This window comes from Tachysurus fulvidraco, chromosome 3 (genome assembly GCF_022655615.1).
Source record: "Tachysurus fulvidraco isolate hzauxx_2018 chromosome 3, HZAU_PFXX_2.0, whole genome shotgun sequence".
Classification (NCBI taxonomy): Eukaryota; Metazoa; Chordata; class Actinopteri; order Siluriformes; family Bagridae; genus Tachysurus; species Tachysurus fulvidraco.
Genome location: NC_062520.1, coordinates 32,298,388 through 32,323,387, shown reverse-complemented (window position 1 = coordinate 32,323,387; position 25,000 = coordinate 32,298,388). Strand labels below are relative to the sequence as shown.

General features: G+C 40.1%; 2 protein-coding genes across 3 annotated transcripts in view; one reads left to right on the top strand and one right to left on the bottom strand.

The window, feature by feature from the left end:
- The window catches only part of adcy2a (adenylate cyclase 2a), a 106,524-nt gene that overhangs the window by 36,841 nt on the left and 44,683 nt on the right, over positions 1-25,000 (top strand). For both annotated transcript variants that reach the window (XM_047811613.1, XM_027177841.2), the window contains exon 3: positions 20,571-20,732. In XM_047811613.1, the coding sequence (XP_047667569.1) occupies positions 20,571-20,732 (162 nt within the window). The remainder of the gene's footprint in view (positions 1-20,570; positions 20,733-25,000) is intronic.
- LOC125140887 (lysophosphatidic acid receptor 6-like) lies at positions 6,289-7,228 on the bottom strand. Its single transcript, XM_047811614.1, has one exon. The coding sequence runs from the start codon at positions 7,166-7,168 to the stop codon at positions 6,302-6,304; it is 867 nt and encodes a 288-aa protein (XP_047667570.1). The 5' UTR covers positions 7,169-7,228; the 3' UTR covers positions 6,289-6,301.

Here is a 25,000-nt window from a genome sequence, read left to right as displayed (position 1 = left end):
CAGGTGGTGTGTAGACCACACAAGTTAAAACTAGGCTGTTGAAGATAGTGACAAGGGCTCGCTTCTTCTGTGGATGGATGCCTTTTCTTCCTGGATCTGACTTTCTTAGCGCTCGAAGCGTAGCAATACAGCAGAAAGTGATAACCGGCAGTGAGAATACCAAAGGACCGGAGTTTAAAGGAGGTGGGAAAGTAAACATTAAAGAGCATTTGTGTGAAATGAAACAGGTTGTACTCAGCCAGACAATAACACATGCCGCTTCTCTAATAATGATTTTCTTATTGCTCCTGTAGGCTATGGGATGAACCACCGCACAATAACAATCCACACAGATACAAGTCATAAACAGAGGTGTGGAACACAGGACAAAGGCATCCATGATACTGTTTATGCACTCAAATATCTCATAATGCCACACCAGACTGTCCAAAATGCTGAAAGGTGCAATACTGATGTAAAGCAGATTAACCATAGCCAGGTTTATCCTAAAAAGTTCATTGGACACATTTTGACGTGACTTCTTAATCAGCTCCACGAGTAATAATAAAGTCATCGGAAGACCTAGTACGACAAAGACGGAACAAAGCACGATCCACATTAACGTAAATCCGAAATATTCCCGGCAGATTATGGATGCGGAAAGATTTTCCCATGACGATCTATTCAGGTGCGAGGATCCCATGCCGGCGAACAAGGATGAGATTTTGCCGAGATCTGTGACAAAAAAAAGACAAACATAAAGATATTAAAATTCTCACAAACGTTAAAACCTCGCCGCTTTTTAACGGTCCAACCTGCCGGTGAGCCCAAACACCAAGGTGAGGTGTGTAAAGCCCTAAAACCTTCACTTGTGAGCGGTGCTAACTATTCGCTTATACAGTAAGTCCTGCCCCTTTTAGTGAGTTTATCTTTGGTTAAATCTGACATTAATATATTCCAGATGATTTATAGTCTTTACTGTGTACAAGCGCATTATAAATGAGGCAACGCACGGCTTATTTATAACGCATTAATCTTTATTACCTGTGTAGAGACTGACATCTGTTATCTGAGCGTGAGCAGTACTTTATTGTGGTAAGGCCAATGTTCTGGGACAGGATTGACATTTATTTTCAGGTTTATACCTCAGCAGATTTTTCCTATTCATAATAAATGTAATAAATGATCATACTTTATATGTGACTTGCCTTCCAAAAATAATTAAATTGGCTCATTTCCATGACGAGCAACACTGCTGACGAGAGATTACGGCGTACGTCAGTTACACGTACTCAACTCTCATGGGAACGATACAGAAATGCAGCTGATTTTTTATCTTTTACAAGAAGTAAGCAAAGATAATGAGGCAGAATCAAATGCTCTATAACGGGAGAAAGTCCATTTACACCATATTTGTGTTCTTGGATTGTTTTTTTTTTTTATTATTGTTTCAATTCAATTCAATTTATATTTATTTGTATAGCGCTTTTTACAGTTGACTTTGTCTCAAAGCAGCTTTACAGGAACATAAACACAGAGCAGAAGGTAAACATAAGGAATAATATAAAGAATTAATATAATAAAAAATTCAAGATTATTATTAGATATATTTAGTTCATAATGTGTTTGTATTTATCCCTAATGAACAAGTCTGAGGTGACTCAGGTGACTGTGGGGAGGAAAAACTCCCTTAGATGGTAAAGGAAGGAACCTTGAGAGGAACCAGACTCAAAGGGGAACCTCATCCTCATCTGGGTGACACTGTGGGGTGTGATTATATAACCTCATCCTCATCTGGGTGACACTGGGGGTGTGATTATATAACCTCATCCTCATCTGGGTGACACTGGGGGTGTGATTATATAACCTCATCCTCATCTGGGTGACACTGTGGGGTGTGATTATATAACCTCATCCTCATCTGGGTGACACTGGGGGTGTGATTATATAACCTCATCCTCATCTGGGTGACACTGGGGGTGTGATTATATAACCTCATCCTCATCTGGGTGACACTGGGGGTGTGATTATATATATACAGTCTGATAAATGTTGTAGTGATGTAAAAGACCACATGGAGTTCACATCTCCTCTTTAGTATAGCAGGGTCTAAGTGGATCTGGTTGTTTCTTGGGATGCCAAACGTCTACGTCTAGTTTCTAGATGTTCTGTGAATTAGATCTGTGATCTGTCAAGCTTTCTAAATAAAGACAATTTTAGCTAGTTTGTTAAAAAAAGATTAAAGATTATTAAATCAGTTTGATATATTTTGAAGCTATATTTCCTTCTTTATAAAAAAAACAAAAAAACAAAACAAAAAAAAACCAGAGCTCCAAAGTCGGCTGAATTCCGAGGTCATTACTTTCCAATTCACTCCAGTCCAATTTTTTTTTGTCACAGACTATAAAGATTCAGTTAAGTTTTCTAGAATCATTTATTTATTTATTTTAAAGCTATTTAAAGTTATTTTCAAACTCATTGCGATGTGTATACAGGCTAATGCTTAATGCATATATAAATGCACATTATTTTAATGCATATATAAATGCACATTATTTTAATGCATATATATAAATGCACATTATTTTAATGCATATATATAAATGCACATTATTTTAATGCATATATATAAATGCACATTATTTTGCCTTCTTTATGATTCAGAAATAAAAAAAGGTTAAAAAACCTTAACTCAAATTTTCTTTAACCAAATAGTACCTTTATTACCCACTCAGCTGAAGATTTTGACAGATAGATGAAAGGGTTTGGAGGGGAAATGCACTCAGAGGGCGAGATCACATGATGCAAATGGGATGGTTTGTGGTGTAACACAGGTGTTAGTCACAAATCTGTTGGTCAGGTACCATGTTACGGGCTGTTCCTGTCCAAACCTGGAAAAATATACAATTTGAATATAATCTCAGGGAGAGAGAGAGACGGAGGCTTAGTGGTTAGCACGTTCACCTCACACCTCCAGGGTCGGGGGTTCGATTCCCACCTCCGCCTTGTGTGTGTGGAGTGTGCATGTTCTCCCCGTGCCTCGGGGGTTTCCTCCGGGTACTCCGGTTTCCTCCCCCGGTCCAAAGACATGCATGGTAGGTTGATTGGCATCTCTGGAAAATTGTCCGTAGTGTGTGAGTGTGTGAGTGAATGAGAGTGTGTGTGTGCCCTGTGATGGGTTGGCACTCCGTCCAGGGTGTATCCTGCCTCGATGCCCGATGACGCCTGAGATAGGCACAGGCTCCCCGTGACCCGAGAAGTTCGGATAAGCGGTAGAACATGAATGAATGAATGAATGTCTTGTAGATAAGCAGTGAATATAAGTTTTTTCCTCAGCTAGTTTAAAGCAGGGTCATTAATCCCATGCAACACGTAAAGCTCTCCTACTTCTACATGTTCTTCCTCACAGTGAATAAAAGGCTAAACTTTTGTTTGCACCATAAACTTTACTGTTGGTATATAAGCGATGAATGAGGTTGCCACTGACTGGCCAGAGACATAACACACCAGGGTCTATTGATTTTCTTTTTTTTAATTGGGTTGTATAGATTTCCAATGAAAACATTAGTGTTGTAGTTAAATAAAAGTGTGTTCCAGACCTTCTTCTAAGATGTAGAGTCTGTAAAGTTCTGGCTATCAGCCAACATCACCACATACATGGTGTGATTCTATACCATCAGTCACTTAATCTGTAGGCAAACAATCATCATGGCAGATTTTACTAAGGCACATAGAGACTTGAGACACAAATGGATATGAATTTACATGACGGGCAAGTCGTGGCCTAATGGTTAGAGAGTCTGACTTCTAACCCTAAGGTTGTGGGTTCGAGTCTCGGGCCGGCAATACCATGACTGAGGTGCCCTTGAGCAAGGCACCGAACCCCCCAACTGCTCCCCGGGCGCCACAGCATAAATGGCTGCCCACTGCTCTGGGTATGTGTTCACGGTGTGTGTGTGTGTGTGTTCACTGCTGTGTGTGTGTGTGCACTTTGAATGGGTTAAATGCAGAGACCAAATTCGGAATCTGGGTCACCGTACGTAGCCGTACGTCACGTCACGTCAGCACTGCATTACATTTATTGTTCATTTTTTGGAATAAAAATCAATTTTATAAAATTTGATGCTGTTCGATCTACAGTGGATGTGACAATGGACACAGAGCTTTGTTTCTCGGTACAAAGTGCTTCAGATGCCTCTACAGAGCTCGATATTTTTTTCATCAAAGACTTTACATTGAAAGTTTCTTCATGTTTCGAGTTTTAAAAATTTGCGATTTTGTTTAGTTGAGAATTTTTAAGATCTTGTAAGTCTGTAGTATGTTTTGTTTACAGTATTAAATCTGTAGTACATTTTTGATCTAAAGATGGAACTAGATTGTCTCACCTTTCTATATGGTCAGGGCCACATGCTCACCGCCTCGTTTAGACTCTTAAGCCCTATTCAGACGGGATTAGTTCTACGTGGGGACGTGGGGGGTAAAGTAATTATTACCAGAGCTTCTCTGTGATTTTAGTCCCGTCCGAATGCGCCATCTCGGTAATCATTACGGACAATGTCAGTAAAGATTACGGCGACTTTTACCTTCTGTAAAAGGTCCGGAAAAATGACCTCAGGTAATACTGATCCCGTCCGAATCGACCCGCTGTAAATATGTACGGTAAAATTCCGTCATTTCCTGTTTAAAAGTAGTTTTTGGCACGTTTTGCAAGCATGGAGGCGCTCGAAACATTAAGCAACGTCATACGCACATGACGACAAGGAGGTTACTGTGGTGTGTAAAGCGAGTTACCCCTCCCCCCTCCAACTTCTGCTAGTATTACTGAGACGTCTTGTCCAGTGCGAATTGGCCAATTAATATTACAGACGTCCTGAGGTAAAACTGCATTACTCCACGTCCCCACGTAAAACTAATCCCGTCCGAATAGGGCTTTAGAGTTATAAAATGGTCAAAAATGGGAGATATAACAAGCTCTAATCTTGGCACATTGGGGCAGGAATTACGCTGCCTCATGCTTAATCTATAACCATTTTTAGTGGAAGAGGAATGGCAGACAGGACGTGTAATGACAGGGTTAGAGTTTATGGTGGACCAGTCTGGTTTAAAATTGCTCAGCAGTCACCAAGAGCTAGAACAAATTCACACAATTTCTATTGTAAGTTATATAGAAAGATTGGGAGAGGGGGATTACTACGGCACCGGGAGATTACTGGCTGAATAAATAATAGCTGTATGTATATGGATCAATGTTGCCTTGTTTCCTGTGTAAAGGCTGGAAGAAAAACTCTTTGGGGACTAGTTTTGTTTATTTTCTGAGGTTTGAGGTGGAACAACGTAACCCTGTTTCATGATCGGACCTGAAATCTGGATATTTCTACCGTAATCTTTACAGACAAGTCCATACGCTGTACCTAAATAATTACGGGTCCAATTCATAAAATAGAATGTTAACAAACCCTAAAACCCGGCCTGCAGACTGAAGTCGCTCTGTGAAGGTTGATGCTATCATCAGAGCCGCGGAGGACAAAACGTTATTTCGACAACAATGAAAACAAATGTGATGTTTCTGACTGTTTGTGGAATTCTGGTCCAAAGTAGGGTCTATAATTCTGTTAAAGCTGCTGTTTCCTTTTCTTTTATTCATTCAAAACAGATAAAAGTTTTTATTATTATATTTACCACCATGTTTTAATAACCTTCGTTACTGTGAGCATTGTACTGTATGTAATAGTCTGTATTTCAGTAGCTTTCCTGATCCTGCTGTTAGTCGTTGGAAAAGCAATGAATGAAAAAATTCAATGAAAAAAATATATTTCACACCATAATGTACATATTTATTGTTTTTATTCAAATCAGAACTGTTATTTAAGAGATAACATAAGATAACCCGTTTCATTAACATTCCATTACGTTGAATATAACGAACAAAAAATATAATGATATAAAAATGATCATTTGTTCATTGATAAATATTTTCAGGTATTGGAAAATATGGCGCATCTCACCAGAGTGTCCTTGATATTTTCTCAAACAACATCATGACCCCAAGTGTACAAAGAAGAAGACATGAAGCTTTTCATGGTGTAGAATTGTTTCAGTACCAAACTGACAAAATGAGTAAATAATCCAAATTTTTTTGGAGACACAGCAAATTTCTAAATGTTCTATATTTTCTTACTAAATATGCTTAAATACATTAAACTACACAAAACTCCTCAAGAACTTTGGCAAAGCACTTAAAGAATATCCTAAAGAACTAAAACGCCAAACAGTGAAGCGCGATATGTTCTAGTCGCCGGTGATCAGGATCGTAGATGAAAGTTCATTTCTTCCACCATTTCTTCAGCGTGTCCAGCTTACCCACAGAGCGCAGATATAGAATAGGCATGATGACGCATCCAGCAGTCGTAAAACTAAACGCACACGGAGATATGCAACAAAAGATCTCGGTTTCTCCGAGCGAGAGCAGTTTCCCTAATGAGAAAATGATCGTTGGTGGAATGTAGACGACGGAGGTCATGATGAAGCTGGCGGAGATGGTGTGAAGAGCTTGTTTCTTCTGGGGATGGATTCTGTTGTTTCCGCTCGGATCTGGTTTTCTCAAGGCTTGATATATTGAAATATCACAGAAGGTGATGACGGGTAGTGCCAACATGAAAGGACTCGCTATGTAAGGAGTTGTAATCAACCAGGGAAGGTTGCAGACCGTCAGTCCAGCAACCGCTGTAATGCAATAGATTGTTATTGTGAGTGTTTTCTTAACTACAATAAGCTTCTTACTGGTTTTGTATGTGATGGGGTAAACCACGGCGACATAACAGTCCCAACAGATACAAGCCATAAACAGAGGTCTGCCAGTGAGGCTTAAGCTGTAGATCAGGACTAAAATAATTTGGAACTCCTGATTATGCCATAGCAGGAAATTACACACGATGAATGGGAGCTGAGCCGTGAAAGTGAGATCGATGACAGACAGACTGAGCATGAAGAAGTCGCTGGTAGACTTTTGTCTTTGCTTCTGGACGAGATCATGTAGGACCCACAGACTGGCTGGAAATCCCAAGAGGAAACATAACGAAGCAACTGTTGACCAGATAAGCGGCACAGTAGGGTATTCTGTACACCAGTCGTAAAAGTCCGTCCCATAAGTGCTGTTCAAAGATAACGAGGCACTTTTATTCCCTACCATTTCTGAGACGTTGACGCGATCGCTTGCCTTTAATATTCTGCAGCTTTCTTCATCAGACAGAAAAACTAGTTTAGTTTTGTCTACGAGCTACGGAGAACAAAAAGGACCGACGTGTACATCCTGCTACAGCATGTTCGGGTGGAAAGGGCAGAAAAATCAAATCAAAGGGTTTTTTTAGTGATCCTGTTTAAATCAGGTTCACGTTTTGACTATGCAAAGCTATCGGATGGTCGGGATATTCAAGGGATGGACCTTTCTGTTGGGAAATTGTTCTTTTATTCACAAGTTCATGTTCAGTAAATTATCCTATTGTTTTATTCATTTATTGTTAGAAAGCGGACCTGTGGTGTTAATGACCGAAGGTGAACTAAATCACTGATATGTAAATACACAGCATGACTAGATGCAAAGGTTTAATTCAGTGGTTGTGTGTGTGTGTGTGTGTGTGTGTGTGTGTGTGTGTGTGTGTGTGTGTGTGTGTGTGTGTGTGTGGCTACTTTGATTTAATAACATATTTCTATTGTGAATATATTAGAATTAATACTAAACCAAACTCTATTCATTCCCCATCCTTGTATCCTGTACAGGAGACTCTCATTTTTATTCCCTATGTTGAATTCACAGATCACGGGTCTTATTTCGAAGGTGTTCTGTGTAAGATCAGTGGTACAGAAAATGGACGGATGGAGTGGCAAATTGTCGTGGAATTTCCATAACAAGGGAACAGTAAATCTGCTCCCCGCCACATCCCATCATACTCGGTGTACCAATAAATGAGCAAGAGTAAGACTTAATATTTGATATTTAATACTATATGCAGGGGAGCACGGTGACTTAGCGGTTAGCACGTTTGCCTCACACCTCCAGGGTCGGGGGTTCGATTCCCACCTCTGCCTTGTGTGTGTGGAGTTTGTATGTTCTCCCCGTGCCTTGGGGGTTTCCTCCGGGTACTCCGGTTTCCTCCCCCGGTCCAAAGACATGCATGGTAGGTTGATTGGCATCTCTGGAAAATTGTCTGTAGTGTGTGTGTGTGTGTGTGTGAGTGTGTGTGAATGAGAGTGTGTGTGTGCCCTGTGATGGGTTGGCACTCCGTCCAGGGTGTATCCTGCCTCGATGCCCGATGACGCCTGAGATAGGCACAGGCTCCCCGTGACCCGAGAAGTTCGGATAAGCGGTAGAATATGAATGAATGAATTATACTATATGCAGTATGACACACTACATGTTTTGATATGAATTACAGGTAAGGAGTTGGTTAAGAAGATTTCTACAATACTAAAAGAAGTCAAAAGGCACAAAAAACCCTGGAACACTTACCGAGATCTAGTTCTCAGGTCAGTGGTTATGACTGTCATATAAACTTCATTTGTTCCACCAGCTAACCCTAACTTAACTGTCCGGTTTACTCACACTGACCAGATGTGGAACAGACATAATGACACATCCAGAATCTGTTCAGGTCTCTGCAACAAAAGCTTCCCTTTTTCTCAGAACAGCATTAGGTTAAACGATTATGGTAGCAGAGAGACAACGAAAGAGACGAGAGAGACATAATGATGAAGCTATTAGAGATGGTGTGAAGACCTTGTTTTCTTTCCGGAGGATGGATGGATGTTCTTTCCTGTTGGATATTTTTTCCGTGGCTTGAAGAACTGTGACCTAACAGATGGAGACAACTGGTAGTGCCGTGATTAAAGGCTTTATTAAATAACAGGTTGTTATCATGATTGCCATCTTAACTACTGTGAGGTTCTTGCTGGTTTTTACACTATGTGATAAATTAACGTGACAGTCCTCAATAAACAGAGCTCTAAACTGTTTAACCTGTAAATACTAACAGAGTCTTTAAAAAAAATTATACAGGAAATATCTGCAATTGTTTTAGAAGACAATTCCTGCTGGCGTTACTGAGAGACACATTTTCATCTCCTGTTGAATCTCTGATTGAGCTCCAAGCACATTCAGAGTTCATTCAGTGTTCACAGTTCAAGTACAGACAAAAGAACAATGAACGTTCATGCGATAGCAATAATGGGTTTTAATCCTTTTGATGGTTTTAAAGGTGAAAATAATGAATCACATAAAATGACTTCTAACATGGAATCATTTTTGGATCTCTATTAAAAAAATACTCTATTATCACTGATGTATTTTGCCACTAAAACACTAAGTTGAGAAAACATTCTTTAGGTCGAAAGCTACAACCTGAAAACAAGAACAAACCTTATTGGGAACCTGTTAGTGCATAATACTTACCTAAGGAGCACTTACTGCCGTAATCCTCTCCGCAAAACTGTGCTGGGGTAGAAGATCAAAATAGAAAGTAAAGAGGGTTAAACAGAACAGAAATGGAAGAACACGACTCTATAGTCTGCAGCCTGAAGCTTCAAGCTTTTGGAGCTTCAGCAGAAATGGTTCATTTGCTCCTGGTACATTTACTGAATTGACAGATAGACCTGTTTGAACAGAGAGGCATGGATGGTGGAAGGTCCGATCTGTCACATACATCATTATCTTGTGTAAAAATTAATCTTTCTCGATGGTAACCTTAGTAGCAGGTCCTGGGTGAATAAAAGTGACCAGTGTGTCTCACTGTTCCTTCTGCAACCTGACATCTTCATCTTCCTCCATCAAATGTAGTCACTAACTTGTGGAACTTCAGTAACGTCTTAACAAGTAATTCATTTAAAGAATTTGACAGATTCTCTTATCCAGAGTGACTAACTGTACAGAAGTGTATCTGTGAAGACATAAATACTAGTTCTCTAGGTCACAGACAAAGAATATCACCAGTCTGAAAACCGTTGTGATGTTAGGTTTTGTAGTATTAGGCTAGTGTATTTATTTACAAAAGAGATTTAAAGACAGCCAAGTACTCGACTGTTTGGACATCTAGGAGAAGTTCATTCCACCAACCAGGTGCCAGAACAGAGAAGATTCTTGATGCATACCTTCCTTGTGCCCTTTAAAATTGTGGGACCAGCTGAGCAATGCTCGGAGACCTGATCTTCAAGCTTGAAGACCTGCCTTTCAAAGATGTTCGGTAAATTTCACCCATGTGGCTGTTTTTATTTAGTTCATAGATCCTAAATAATCTGTTAAATAGAAAGCTTAGGAGTCGAGATTTTTTTGAGCATCTGGTGACGATCACCAGAACAGTGGTGAACCATTTGTGATGAAGTCAACTGCAATATCATGAATGGGTGGCAATTACAGGCCTCCAAGCAGATGGGGCATGTGTCATGGCCAACGAACCACACACACCGCCCGAGCGTCAGTCAGCATAGAGACGCGTCCCCGGAGTGTTAGCGCGCTTCTGGATTACACTCCCCATCAGCTACCTCCTACACTGGTTACACCCCCACCTGTTCCTCATCTCTGCTCTCTATTTAAACTGAACTTGAACTTCATACCAGTGCGAGGTCTCGACTTGTCTAGTGCAGTCATTCTGAGCGTTTACCTGTTTTCCGATCTTCCCGTTTCGTCTCTGTTTATTGATTCTGACCTTTCTGATTGTTTGCTGCCCGCCCCGACCCTTTGCCTGTTTCTCGTTGCCGATTTTCGCCTGTTCTCTGACATCCGTGTTTTGCCTGTTCTGATTATCGCCTGTCTGACTTCGCCTGTGTATTCTGTCAATAAATCGCTGCAAACGGATCCCCAGCCGTATGCCGCCTCCTTACAGCATGTTTCTGGATTGGGAACAAATTCTGCAAGATCACTCAACGTTTATGGCAAAAGGTCATCTACTGTACTTTGGTGTTCTTTGAGGGTGGTCTAAAGATGAATTGAAAGGCATGGGTTCGGTGCACTAAAGGAGGATGTGTTCATTTTGGAGCTCTAAGTTTCCTGATTTATGAACATTAGGAAACAATGTTTGTGCCTTCCAGATTTCAATTTAAAAATTCTGCAGAAAGCCAAACACATACATTGATGAATAGTTGCACTGCTGGAAGGCATCCATCATCACTCCGTTCACTCTTCTACTTATTAGGAACTCCATACAGATAACAATTAGAGTTCAGGATTGAACTTGACACAACTGTGAGTTGCCAGTCTTACTCAATGCACCACCATGCTGCCTTTGGCTTTTCAGCAATACTCCAAAGTTGAAGCTTTAGACCATTAACTCACTCAGTGATGTGTACTGATGAGAAGGTCAGAGAGCTGCACAGACTAAATGACAATCATCAATTAAAATGCATGTAATGCATTAAACCATGTTTATGAATTAGTCATCTGTGTCTCGGCCTTTAAAAAAACTTACAAGCTCATCATCAATAGATCTGGGATGCCGACGAGGACCATGTGTTAATTAGAAACATGCAATATGCAAATCATTCATGATTTTTTTTTCAAGGCCTTTTATATAATCAAAATTCCATAAAATATGTTCTAGAGGTGCCGTGAGTCTTTAGGAGGCTTACGGCACACGACTTATCATTCAGCAGAAGACTAGCAGGCTGCACTGAGTCCCTCTGGAAGGTTTCCAAGGTGGCTTCACTATTAGTGGATGATAATGAATTCATGAAGATCCACATCTTTGATTATGGAAAAAGGATTATGTAAAAATAGATAAATAAATAAATGGATTTCTTTTGCTTAGTGCAAAATTAGGTTGAATATTAAGACAAATGGCCACATTCAGATTAACAGATGGTGTAAATGATGGAGTCATCGACCTGTATGTAAAACAAGTCGGTTTAGCTCAGACATAGATCAATCCGGTGTTTTTACCGATGCAAATATTAACACTTTTGTTATGTCAGTGGAACACAGACTAGAGATGCATATTGAAATTGGCCTCCAGCCTCCGTCGCACTAATGTTTACCATCTACACGTATGAGGTGAATTTCACTATGTTAGATACAGCGTAAGATTTTCTAGCATCATTGAACCTATTGGAATGCAAGGCAGATGTTCCTGCAGTGTCCCTAGAATGTTAGGGACATACTAACATATAGTTTATATTTATTAATGCTTTTATACCAAGTGACATGCATATGAGTAAGAACACGATATGTCATTTATCTCTGTGATGTTTTTATCCAAAGTGACTTACAACTGAGACAAAACTGAGCAGATGATCATTAATAACCTTACACAAGGCCCGATGTTGGCATATCAGTGGTGCTGGGACTCTACAATGAACCTCTGGATGTTACCAAACCAACTGAGATATAATCTTTCTAGCGAGTCCTGGGTTGCATACTATAGCTAAAAGTTTGTAGACCCCAGACTGCCATACCCTTGTGTGGGTCTTCCTCAGACTGTTGCCACAAAATTAGAAGCACACAAGTGGATTTGATGTTACTGTATGCTGTTGCATTACACTTTCCCTTTACTGGAACTTAATATCTCAAACATGAAACACATGGCAGTTCCCTTGTGCATGAAGCGCGGTCTTTAAAAACATGGTGTGTTAACGTGCTAATAGAAGATCTTGTGCGATCTGCACAGAGACCTGACCTCAACCCCCATGGACAACTTAGGGATAAACTGAAAAGCCAAAAAACTCCCTGCCTGACTACACCTATGTTCCTGTGACTGAATAAACAAGCTATGTTCCATTTGGCCACGTCTACACCAGGGTCTTCATCCGGTGGATCATCTCTCATCTAGCCAGTTGACAATCTTTCTAAGGTGCTCAAACCTCCACAAGTGGCTTCCATTGGAGGAATTCAGAGGAACAGCTGCTTTACTTCTTGGCTATCCCAGATTTAAACTTTGGATGCTTCTGAATTAACATCTTTCCACAGGGCCAAAATACTCTACAAGAGAGTTGCTGGGGGTTGAACCCAGACCCCTTCTTATCCAATAAGAGGGTTGAACCCAGACCCCTTCTTATCCAATAAGAGGGTTGAACCCAGACCCCTTCTTATCCAATAAGAGGGTTGAACCCAGACCCCTTCTTATCCAATAAGAGGGTTGAACCCAGACCCCTTCTTATCCAATAAGAGGGTTGAACCCCGACCCCTTCTTATCCAAAAAGAGGGTTGAACCCAGACCCCTTCTTATCCAATAAGAGGGTTGAACCCAGACCCCTTCTTATCCAATAAGAGGGTTGAACCCAGACCCCTTCTTATCCAATAAGAGGGTTGAACCCAGACCCCTTCTTATCCAATAAGAGGGTTGAACCCAGACCCCTTCTTATCCAATAAGAGGGTTGAACCCAGACCTCTTCTTATCCAATGCTTGCTTCTTGATTCTGGAATAAAGAATCACTGTCTGTATGAGTTTTGTATGTTCTCCGACTGGGTTTTCTTCAGGTTCCCTCAACATCCCAAATTATACTAGTAAGTGTATCGGCTAAGTTAAATTTCCCCTATGTAGGAATCTGTGTATATGGTGTGACCCTTGACGGACTGCCATGGTATTATTTGTGTATTTCTGCCTTACAACTTAGTGGTCCATGGATAAGCTTTAGATCAGCAGTGATCCTGACCAGAATAAAGTACATCTACCATTGGACACTTTATTAGGAACACTAGAAGGTGGATTATGGTTTAATGCAAAAAGCTTCAACAAAAAAATACCACGAATATATCGCCCTGTAATACACAGGAGAGGGGGTGCATTCTGTACGTTGTGTCTTTAATGAGAAATAAATTGTCACTGTAGAAGGATAAATCAAAGAAAAGCTAAGATCTTAAATAGCTAAGGATCTGAGAGTAATTTGAAATAGAAGAAGAAGGTGAAATAAGTGCAGAGGTTTTTAATAACACGATTAAAGTCTCATCTGTGTTAATGTATTTGGACAGATCGACTGCAGAGGCAGTTTTTGTTTAGCGCCGAAAGTCATTTATTAAATCGAATTGAAAAGTTAAACATTCGAATCACGTAAGTGTCATTGTTCAATTCATTATCACAGAATTAGGAATCTGAAAATAAATTGTAGCAGACAATGATTTTTATGGAGTTTTATTATTTTAACTGAACAACGTTGTGACACACAAACTGTATCCATAAAAAAAGTGAATAATAAGAAGGCTTTATTTATTTGTCATGTATATTATAGCACATATTCTTCTCACATGTCCAAGCTTGTTAGGGGTTAGTTGGGGTCAGTGCAGAGGGTCAGCCATGATACAGTGCAACTGGAGCAGAGAAGGTTGTAGATCAGTGACCGTGCCAGTGCCGGGGCTTGAACCCCTGATTGGCACAGTAACCTTTTAGTGCACAGTTATATCATTTGTGATTGTATTTTGCCACCAGTTCATTTTGGTTTAAATGAATTTTCGTACCGAAGTGTTTATTCCTTTTATTCCTTTTATTCCTTCCAATAATGCTAAACAAATACACCATATTTTGTTATAAGGGTAGAATTACAGTATGTGACTTATCCAGCGCACAACTAACCCCCTGTGAAAATGATAACACGCTTGAACAAGCACATTGATATAAAGCTTGAAGCTGACACTAACTGAGTTTAATGAAAATGTGTAACTAGTTTAATTTAGATTGATGGTCACTGTTGCTGACCTTTTCTTTTGAGATCTGAGTACATCTTGATTGTTGTTGTAAGAGATATGAATCTTGCTAGACAACAGAACACAATTCACAGTTATTCACTTACACATAATGAATAAACGTACTGGATTATTTTAATGATTTTTTTTAATGAACATACTATCTACAGTTATTTATTCTACCGTATTTACGTAATATACTGTATTACTATAGTTATTTTTTTCTAATATAGGATAATAGTATTATAGTTCTATTTTATAGCATAAATTCTATATTATGTAAGTTATAAATGTTAAACTATTTACAGTTTCAATGTATAACCAAAGTAAGGAGGTGTTAGCTAGGGTTAGGGTTAGGGTTGGGGTTAGGGTTGGGATTAGGGTTGGGTTTGGGATTAGGGTTGGGATTAGGGTTGGGGTCCAAACTGTAGCGTAGAAGTTTTAGATCAAGCTCAACCAATGTACAAAAAAGAATAGCTCCGTTCTACTGTACATCACATACATAATTTCTTCTTCCACCAGTTTTTAAAAGTGTTGAGCTTACCTACAGTGACCAGATACTGAACAGGCATAACAAAGCATCCAATCAAATTAAAACAAAACCCGAGGAAATCTACAGTACAATAGAGCTCAATTTGTTTAAGTGGGAAAAGCCATCCAAATGAGAAAATGATCACTGGTGGTAGGTAGGCAAAGAAGGCCAAGATGAAGCTGGAAGAGATGGTGTGAAGAGCTTGTTTCTTCTGTGGATGGATGGTGATCTTTCCACTTGGATCTGGTTTTCTCAGCGCTCGAATTATGGAGATATCACAGAAAGTGATAACAGGTAGAGCGATTACTAAAGACATGCCAATAAAAGGAGTTGTGCTCGTCGATGTTACGATGCTTATAGCCAATCCATAAGCCACTGTAATGCAATAGATTGTTATTGTGAGTGCCTTCTTAACTACAATAAGCTTCTTACTGGTTTTGTATGTGATGGGGTAAACCACGGCGACATAACAGTCCCAACACATACAAGCCATAAACAGAGGTCTGCCACTGAGGCTTAAGCTGTAGATAAAGTCTATAACAACTTCTAGGTCCTTATTATGCCATAGCAGGAAATTACACACGCTGAACAGGGTCTGAAGCGTGAAAGTGAGATCGATGACAGACAGACTGAGCATGAAGAAGTCGCTGGAGGATTTTTGTCTTTGCTTCTGGATGAGCTCATGTAGGACCCACAGACTGGCTGGAAATCCCAAGAGGAAACTGATTACGGTTAATGCTGACCAGATAAGCGGCCCAGTAAGATAATCTTTACACCAGTCGTAGTAGTTCCAGTCATCTACCAGAGTGCTGTTTGAAGATGACACCCAATTTACAGTTTCTGCCATTTAAGATGTTGCCGTTTATCTCTGACTGATGAAGAAAGCCATGATGGAAAATATTAACTGCCAGTTCCAAGCAGACAGTCCATCAAAACACGTCTTGCTACTGTACTGTATGATCAAGTGCACGGCAAAGATCAGTGTTTTATTTTGTGAATTTGTTTAAATCTTGTACACATTTTGAATATGCAAAGGATGTCACAGGATAGTCGTGGCTTGTCCTCGGACCCCCTGCTCGGCTAGCTTTTTTTAAATAACCATTTCTACCATAACATGTTTATCTATCACTTGTTTTTTCATTTATTTATTTATTTATTTATTTATTTATTTAAGGTATATTTTCATTTCAAGAGTATATAAGACTGCAACCCCAAAGTCAAAGAGCAAAATGCATAAACAAAGCACATTCGAATCATATGCATTTTGCCCCCAGTGGCCAGTTCCGGCCAAGTTACACCAAGCTCTACATGTGACACTACAGATTAATACGTTTCTCAGCGTTTGTATTTGATGTTGTATTAAAATTTGCTAAAACATTTAGACGTTCTACATCTGGTGGCCGTGTTTTTCTATAACAGAAAAGTTCAGGTAGAAAAAAAACAGTAAAATTCAGTAGACTAAATTTCAGCTCGATCAATCAGACATTCAGTTCCTGAGAAACGTAATTTAAACTCGACTCCCGCTCTGTTGACCAAAACAGTCCTAAAACTAGTTTACAAAAAATATATTTAGAAAAATTTTCATAAGCATTAATTAGCCAAGTTAAAGTAAACATCGACAAACGGTAAGAGAAACAGATTCTTACTGTGAATATTGTGCCTTCTTACAGTACCTACAACGAGCATCTTACTGGTTTTATAGACGCTCGGGTGAAGCACAGTAACATCCTGACGATCCTTAATAGACTGATGAAGATCACCACAACAGACTGACTGGAAATCCCAGAAGGACGCAGATCACAGATATTCCTGAGGAGGTTACAGGAGCAGGGCAGCAGTCGTAGCATTTCCGGTCCGTTCCCTGAGTGCTGTTCGATGATGATGATGATGATGGCAGTGATGAAGAATTTTTAATCAAGGATCCGATTTCCGATGCCGTTTCTCAGACGGATGTCGTTACTGTTTATCTCTCGAGTGAGGAACAAAGTTCCAAATGCAAAGTTAATCACCAGATTTTATTTACGGTACAAATTACGACAAAAAGAGAAACCCAATCAGAAAGACTCGGACAGTCGGCGCTTCGGCGTGTTCACGTCCTCACGTTTCTCAGATACTTAACTTTTCTCCAAAGGCAAAAGTCTGCACAGATCGTCCTAGTGATCAGGTTTAAATCACATTCACATCTTTTATGTAAATAGCTGGGACGTTAGCTCGCTGTCATTCATGTGTCAGGTTGTTTGAAGTAAAATGTTCTATCGTTAAACTCTGATAAGACAGAAAAAACCCACAAATGAATTCATACTTTATAATAATAGTTCATGGTTTTGGTGGGTTTAATAATTTGAATACTACTTTGACTGCCATTCGTTACTGCTAGATCTGATAGATTTGTGAAGGATTTCGAGATGAATAAGTTGTCAGCTGTGAGTCGAGCTGTGAGATTAGTCAGAGGACTGAGGTCTAATTTATTATCACTGGCATGACAGTGAAGCTATTAGGATTGAGCAATGAATTTTCATGGATGGCATATAAATGATGATGATGATGATGATGTGGAGCATACTACACAAAATGACACATGCACACACACAGTTGCATTCATAATTTATTATTATAGTGTTTTAGGTGTTACGGTCTGTCCTTAGGGGTAAATTGTCTATTGCATGGTCAGTGTGTGGTTTAGTAGAAATACTTTTAACTCTGGTTCAAAAAGTTCCTCCCTGGATCATTAAATCGGCCGGGACGAGACGCCCTTCCTTCCTCGTCTTTACAGTGTGCATTTTAACCAGTGAGTTTGTTTTAATTCCGCGTGCCTACGTGTAGCGGGTACGCTGACCTCCTCGGCTCGTGCCCCACTCCTGTGGTCATTATCGAGGTCACATCTCGCTTCTGCTGCCTGTCTGCCTTTTCCCATATTTTATCCATTTATCCACTCGGCGATCATCTCCATTGGGTTCTGAGCGCATCACCGTAATAATTATGTCTATTTCTCTTTCCATTCTGTGCTGCTGCTGTGATTGGTTTCACAAATGCATGAGTAAGAAAAGAACTTTGTCAGTATCAGCAGTGCGAAGGCGACTCTTGTGCTCACTGTCACCTTGTAAGCTTTGTCTGAGGACTGGTACTGATGGTACAAACTCGTCCTACATGATGAACTGTCTTTATTCTGCTCTATGTGGAGCTTTCACAATTTTTAAGGGATTTTATGACATATATTTTTCTGTTACACGTTTCACTACCATGCAACACTTTCTTGGGAGTTTTCTCAGTAATGTCTCTCTCTGTCTGTCTCTTGAGAAGGGAATGAGAAGCTAAAACACACACAAGTTACAGTATTTAGTTCCTGTTTAAGTCAAGACCTGACATTTGTGGCATTCACATTGATTTGTGGCTCATTTCCAGTGCAACTGAACTCGTACCACCACCTACAGGAAGTCATGGGTTTGGTAGCACTTTGTACTTCCTGGTCCACCTCATCGCCTTCACATTACTAATTTATCAAATGTAGATAGTGTTTAGCCAAAAATCTGAACTTCTCAGGTCACGGGGAGCCTGTGCCTATCTCAGGCGTCATCGGGCATCGAGGCAGGATACACCCTGGACGGAGTGCCAAGCCATCACAGGGCACACACACACTCTCATTCACTCACACACACACACTACGGACAATTTTCCAGAGATGCCAATCAACCTACCATGCATGTCTTTGGACCGGGGGAGGAAACCGGAGTACCGGGAGGAAACCCCCGAGGCACGGGGAGAACATGCAAACTCCACACACACAAGGCGGAGGTGGGAATCGAACCCCCAACCCTGGAGGTGTGAGGCGAACGTGCTAACCGCTAAGACACCGTGCCTTTATCACCCTAATAATTAGCAAACCGTATATTGTGTTACTATTTGACCTTGTTGTTTTATAATCAACCATGAAATTGCTTGTAAAAGGAAGAAAAACGAAGCTTTGAGTAGTCAGTCAGTCCCCAAACAGCTGCAGTCTTTACAAGCACTTTTCACGGGTCATGATTGATGCGACGAGAAGCTAGATGGAGCCGATAATGGGCTGCCAAATGACCGCTCCGTATGAGATCACTCTTCTCCGACAGCTGAAACGCAGTCGCAGTGGCAAGTGAGTGAGAGGAAAACTTCATGGGGTGTTTTTATATTGTGCCCGTTTAATATTGTGTGTGTGTGTGTGTGTGTGTGTGTGTGTGTGTGTGTGTGTGTGTGTGTGTGTGTGTGTGTGTGAGTGTATTATTGTGGTGCTAAAAACTTTTCCCAGGAGGATTTTATATTACATACTGTATGCATTTATATTCATTCATTTGGTAGAAGGTAGACTTTTTTTTTTTCAAGTCCAAAGTGACTCATGGATTTACTGAATTCACTTTTTTTTTTTATATTATGATAGTTTGCCTATTTTTATAACCAGATTGTAACGTAATATAATTAGAATTCTGTGGATATTTTTGTTGATTGCATATTAGAAAATTATTTCTATATTTTGTGTATTTATATACTCTGTATATGTAGTATATTTTTTTATATAAAGGATTCTTTTAGGTTTGTATAATATTATATATATATATAAGAAGAAAATTTCTTTTACAGAACGTGCTTTAAACGTTTTAGTCTGTTTAAAGTGGGTGTGATGTTGCCCTGCCTTACATCATCCCACATGCCCTGATTATACTCTGAGCATGTTGAGACAAAGGACAAAAGGGTCACACATGAAATAGACAAAATAAAGCAATTTGAAAAGGTCTTTACTTTTTGCCCATGTAGCCGTCTGTATCACACGAAACCTGCAGCTTTTCCAACTAACTCTAACCCAAACACACACTGAAAATTTAATGCCAATCAGCCTACACTGCAAGTCCTGGGACCGGAAATAGAACCTGGAGTGCATAATGGAAACCCCCCCAACACAGGGGGAGAGGGTGCAAACTGAACCCTCATCACCACTAGTATAAAGGAACTGCGGTAACTATAACACCTTCCAAGAAAATGGGATCTAAGTGTGAAGTACACATGTACTTCTATTTAGTCGAAGAGTGTAAAAGACACTCAGCAGGGTATTAGTGACAGATAGAAATGAAGAGGTGGGTAATTTGCTGGCAGAAGAACAGTTATGGAGTCACGTGAGATCAGAATGAAACTTCTTGTCCTTGGCACCAAACACAACATTGCAAATCATTCTTTTAGTACATCATCTGTGTGGTGAAACATGGTGGTGGTGGTAGCATCATACTGAGAATTACACCTTTGCCCTTTTAGTACCATGCTAATTACTCAAAGCACTGTAGCTAGCTAGCGACAGCATGACTATATTGGATTTGTTTTATTTCCTCAGGTCCTAAATTGAAAATTCGGAAAATTAATATTCTTTCTATTCATCCTTGGCAGGTGTCCTTCTTCCTGTTCATCATCTTTGTGGTGTACACCATGCTGCCGTTCTCCATGAGGGACGCCATCATCGCCAGCGTTCTCACCTGCTCGTCTCACACCGTCGTCCTCAGCGTGTGTCTGTCGGCCATCAGCGAGCGCCCAGAGGAGCTGGTGTGGCAGGTCAGTGCCATCCACCCTCTGTGTGTGTGTGTGTGTGTGTGTGTGTGTGTGTGTGTGTGTGATCGAGAAAGTGAGTGACTAACTGGACGTTATACAGTGATGACCTTCCAAATACTGCTGGTACAAACTGTAGTGTAAATATTTGCAGGGGGGGCATGGTCGCTTAGTGGTTCCCTCACACCACCAGGGTCGGGGGTTCGATTCCCACCTCCGCCTTGTGTGTGTGGAGTTTGCATGTTCTCCCCGTGCCTCGGGGGTTTCCTCCGGGTACTCCGGTTTCCTCCCCCGGTCCAAAGACATGCATGGTAGGTTGATTGGCATCTCTGGAAAATTGTCCGTAGTGTGTGTGTGTGTGTGAGTGAATGAGAGTGTGTGTGTGTGTGAGTGAATGAGAGTGTGTGTGTGCCCTGTGATGGGTTGGCACTCCGTCCAGGGTGTATCCTGCCTCGATGCCCGGTGACGCCTGAGATAGGCACAGGCTCCCCGTGACCCGAGACGTTCGGATAAGCGGTAGGGAATGAATGAATGAATAAAAGGAGGAAAACTTCATCTCTATGTCAACTTCATCTCTTCATCCTTATTCATGTGCAAGGTTTGGACAAGATACTAAAACAAAGCCTTAAAAAATGACCAGAAGCTCTACACAGGTCACAAGCCGAAAATCATGATATCTAGAGTTATTTAAACACCTCTAGCAAATGTGGTAATAACAATAGCACTGATTGTACTTCGCCCTCTAATCTGTCACTATTGGGAGAAATAATTCATCCTCCGCTATTCTCTTCAGTTTCTACAAAAAACTCTGTCACCTCCTCTCCTCCTCCATTTTTTCCTTTGTCTCTCTGTTTTGATCATCACAAGTGCAGGAGTGCAGGGCGTCTGAGGAGAACTTCAGCTCTGACAGCTGGAATGCCTCGAGCACGCTGTGGCAAACGACAGCCAGCCAACAAACCGAAGGAAACGGCGAGCCTAATAAAGCAGTATGCAGAGAATGAATATTAATGCACTTTCACACGGCGCATTTCTAGGAATCCACAATGGGTTTAAATATATAAAGCTCACTCCATGCAAATCCTGCATATAAATTAGCTTCGGCTTTCGTCTTTATTTATTCATTTCTTTCATAACCAAAATGTAGTCTGAAATGAACTTCGGAATAAAGACACATGTATAGGGGATACACAAAGAGGAAGCATTTATTAAATAATAATAATAATAATAATAATAATAATAATAATAATAACAACAACAATAATAATAATAATAATAATAATAATAGACTGAATTCAGAAGTTCTCCAATCAAATCGTGAGCTAGTAATACAGCAGTACTGTACATTGAATGATTGCTTTGGTACTCGGAAATGGTTCCGAAGGCTTGTTTCTCAGAGATATATACAGTCGTATGCAAAAGTTTAGGCACCCCATGACAATTTCCATGATATTCATGTATAAATATTTGGGTGTTTGGATCAGCAATTTATTTCATTTTGATCTGTCAAATAACTGAAGGGCACTAAAGTAATATTTCATTAGTGAAATTAGGTTTATTGGATGAACAGAAAATGGGCAATATGCATCAAAAACAAATTAGACAGGTGCATAAATTTGGGCACCCTTGCCATTTTGTTGATTTGAATACCTGTAACTACTGAGCACTGATTAATTATTAATTAATTGCCAAATATTTATAAATGTACATCATGGAAATTGTCAAGGGTTCCTAAACTTTTGCATGCCACTGTAAATAATATATATATATATTAACATATATAATATACAGTGTATAACAATATGTATACAGTGTATATTTGTCTGTGTCACAAAAAGTAGAACAAAAGTAAACTTTTAAATTTACTCAAAATAGTTCGATAGAATTATCTGTACAAATAAAGGTGTAAAGATGAGCAGAACTTAATATTAATATTAATATGGATTATTCATGGATTAATCAGAATAACTGTTATAACTGTTATAATTATGCAGGTATGTGCAGTATCGAGTGTGTGATATCTTTAATAATCCACAGCTAATCAGGACAAGAAATCACGTCGGAAAAAAGTGTCGGAAATAATAAATATTAGAGAAAGATGTATACAGAAATAAATAAAAATCGAACTGCTATTCTGGTCACCTGATCAAAAGCTTTATGACGCTCATGTCAGGTCACATGACTGTTTAGGGACCACGAGCACTAGTTTTTAATCCCGCCTTCGAATCTTCCTGACAAAATTTCATACTTGAGAATTACAAATATGTTGCGTTCACTTGCTTTGTTTTCAGAGAGAAGATGTCAGATTCGTCCATACTCGTTTCTTTCTTTCTTTTTTTTTAACACGTATTCCTCAGTTAAATAACTTACTGATGTTATAGTGACGTTTTAGATGTACAGGATGCATAGAATGGATGATCTGCCTAAATAAACATGAACAAGACTAGTTTAGGACTCCTCCCAACTTGATAACTAAGGCAATGAAATAATCTGTTTCCCGGTCGATTAATTCTATGGCCAAGTGAAGGCAGCATTTTGTCCTCATTTGTCTGCAGCCTCGAGTGTTTGTGGCATTGCCAGGTCACTGTACATTGGACACGGTCTCAAAGCAGATTAACACAACATAAGAAATATAGTATAAAAATGTACAAGATTAATATTTAAATGTGTTCGTATTTATCACTAATGAACGAGCCTGAGGTTACTGAGGAGACTGTGGTGAGGAATTAGATGGAATGAGAAACCTTGAGAGGAACCAGACAAAAGAACCAGAAGAGATCCTCATTTGTGTGACACCGGAGAATTATTGGTCAGATAAAGTCTGACAATTGTGTATTGATTAGAAGCTTGTTGTCCTCAGAGACCACATGGAGATGGTGTCTTCCTTCACTCCTGTGTTTCAGGGCTTTCTCTGAATTCCAAAGACATGTACAGTATTATAGGCTGATAGACATCTCTAAATTGTCTGTAGTGTGTACAGTAAGTGTGTGGTTGTGCCCCGTGATGGGTCGCACCACGTCCATGAGGTCCCCCGGGTCCTGTTTAGGGTCATTATATTTTAAGTGTTGTGATACAGGACTATTGTGTAAAATAGACTTTAATAGTAAATTATATTGCTATGGGTTAAAAATTTGGGTTTTTCCGGAAATTTTGGATTTTCTTCATGTTGGGTTACAATGTTGTAAATCTCTCTTTCTCTTTCTTTTCTCTACTGCTTTACTTGCCTAAAGCTAGCATTTAGTCTTCACCACAGATTGTGCTGAAACGACGTAAAAGCCTTCATGGTCAGTGGTTAGCAAAGACACGGTCTCGTATTTCTTCGGGCCAGACGGTGGTTCCAGTCGAGAAGCGGTCTATCTTTCACGTCGGCCCACGGCGGCGATAAAAGCCTGCAGCTTACAGAAGCACTTTTAATTGATTTCCATTTTGCTGCAATGACAGGAAATAAAACCTCAGTTCCTTGCCTTAATTCTTTAGAGACAATTAGCTCGTAGCACTGAAGAGCTTTAAAACGCTTTATAAATAAACTCTTACGTGTTTTGATTATTTTTCTTCTCCCAACATGGCCGCTGAGTGAGACGCTGGAGTGCGCTGTATCCTGTTTTCATTTTAATCCTCCATAAAAAATGTTATTATTCATTTTGGACTAAATGTTTTCGGGAGGGGGGGGTGGCATGGTGGCTTAGTGGTTAGTACGTTCGCCTCACACCACCAGGGTCGGGGGTTCGATTCCCACCTCCGCCTTGTGTGTGTGGAGTTTGCATGTTCTCCCCGTGCCTCGGGGGTTTCCTCCGGGTACTCCGGTTTCCTCCCCCGGTCCAAAGACATGCATGGTAGGTTGATTGGCATCTCTGGAAAATTGTCCGTAGTGTGTGTGTGTGTGTGTGTGAATGAGAGTGTGTGTGTGTGTGTGTGTGTGTGTGTGTGAGTGAATGAGAGAGTGTGTGTGTGTGTGTGAATGAGAGTGTGTGTGTGCCCTGTGATGGGTTGGCACTCCGTCCAGGGTGTATCCTGCCTCGATGCCCGATGATGCCTGAGATAGGCACAGGCTCCCCGTGACCCGAGAAGTTCGGATAAGCGGTAGAGAATGAATGTGTTTTCCCAAATGTCACTTTTTATGTAGTTGTACATTTAAAATCGACCTCAGATAGCATTCGATATTTACCTTTTTCATTGAGTGTATTTACAACCTGAGACGTTTCGGTGCTGGATTTGAAATACAGGATGTTTATTTTATTTTATGGATCTTGACTATGTGATAAAGATGACGTCTGGTT

Excerpts from the sequence above, each read along its gene's own strand:
- LOC125140887 (XM_047811614.1), bottom strand. The coding sequence starts at position 7,168 with ATGGTAGGGAATAAAAGTGCCTCGTTATCTTTGAACAGCACTTATGGG.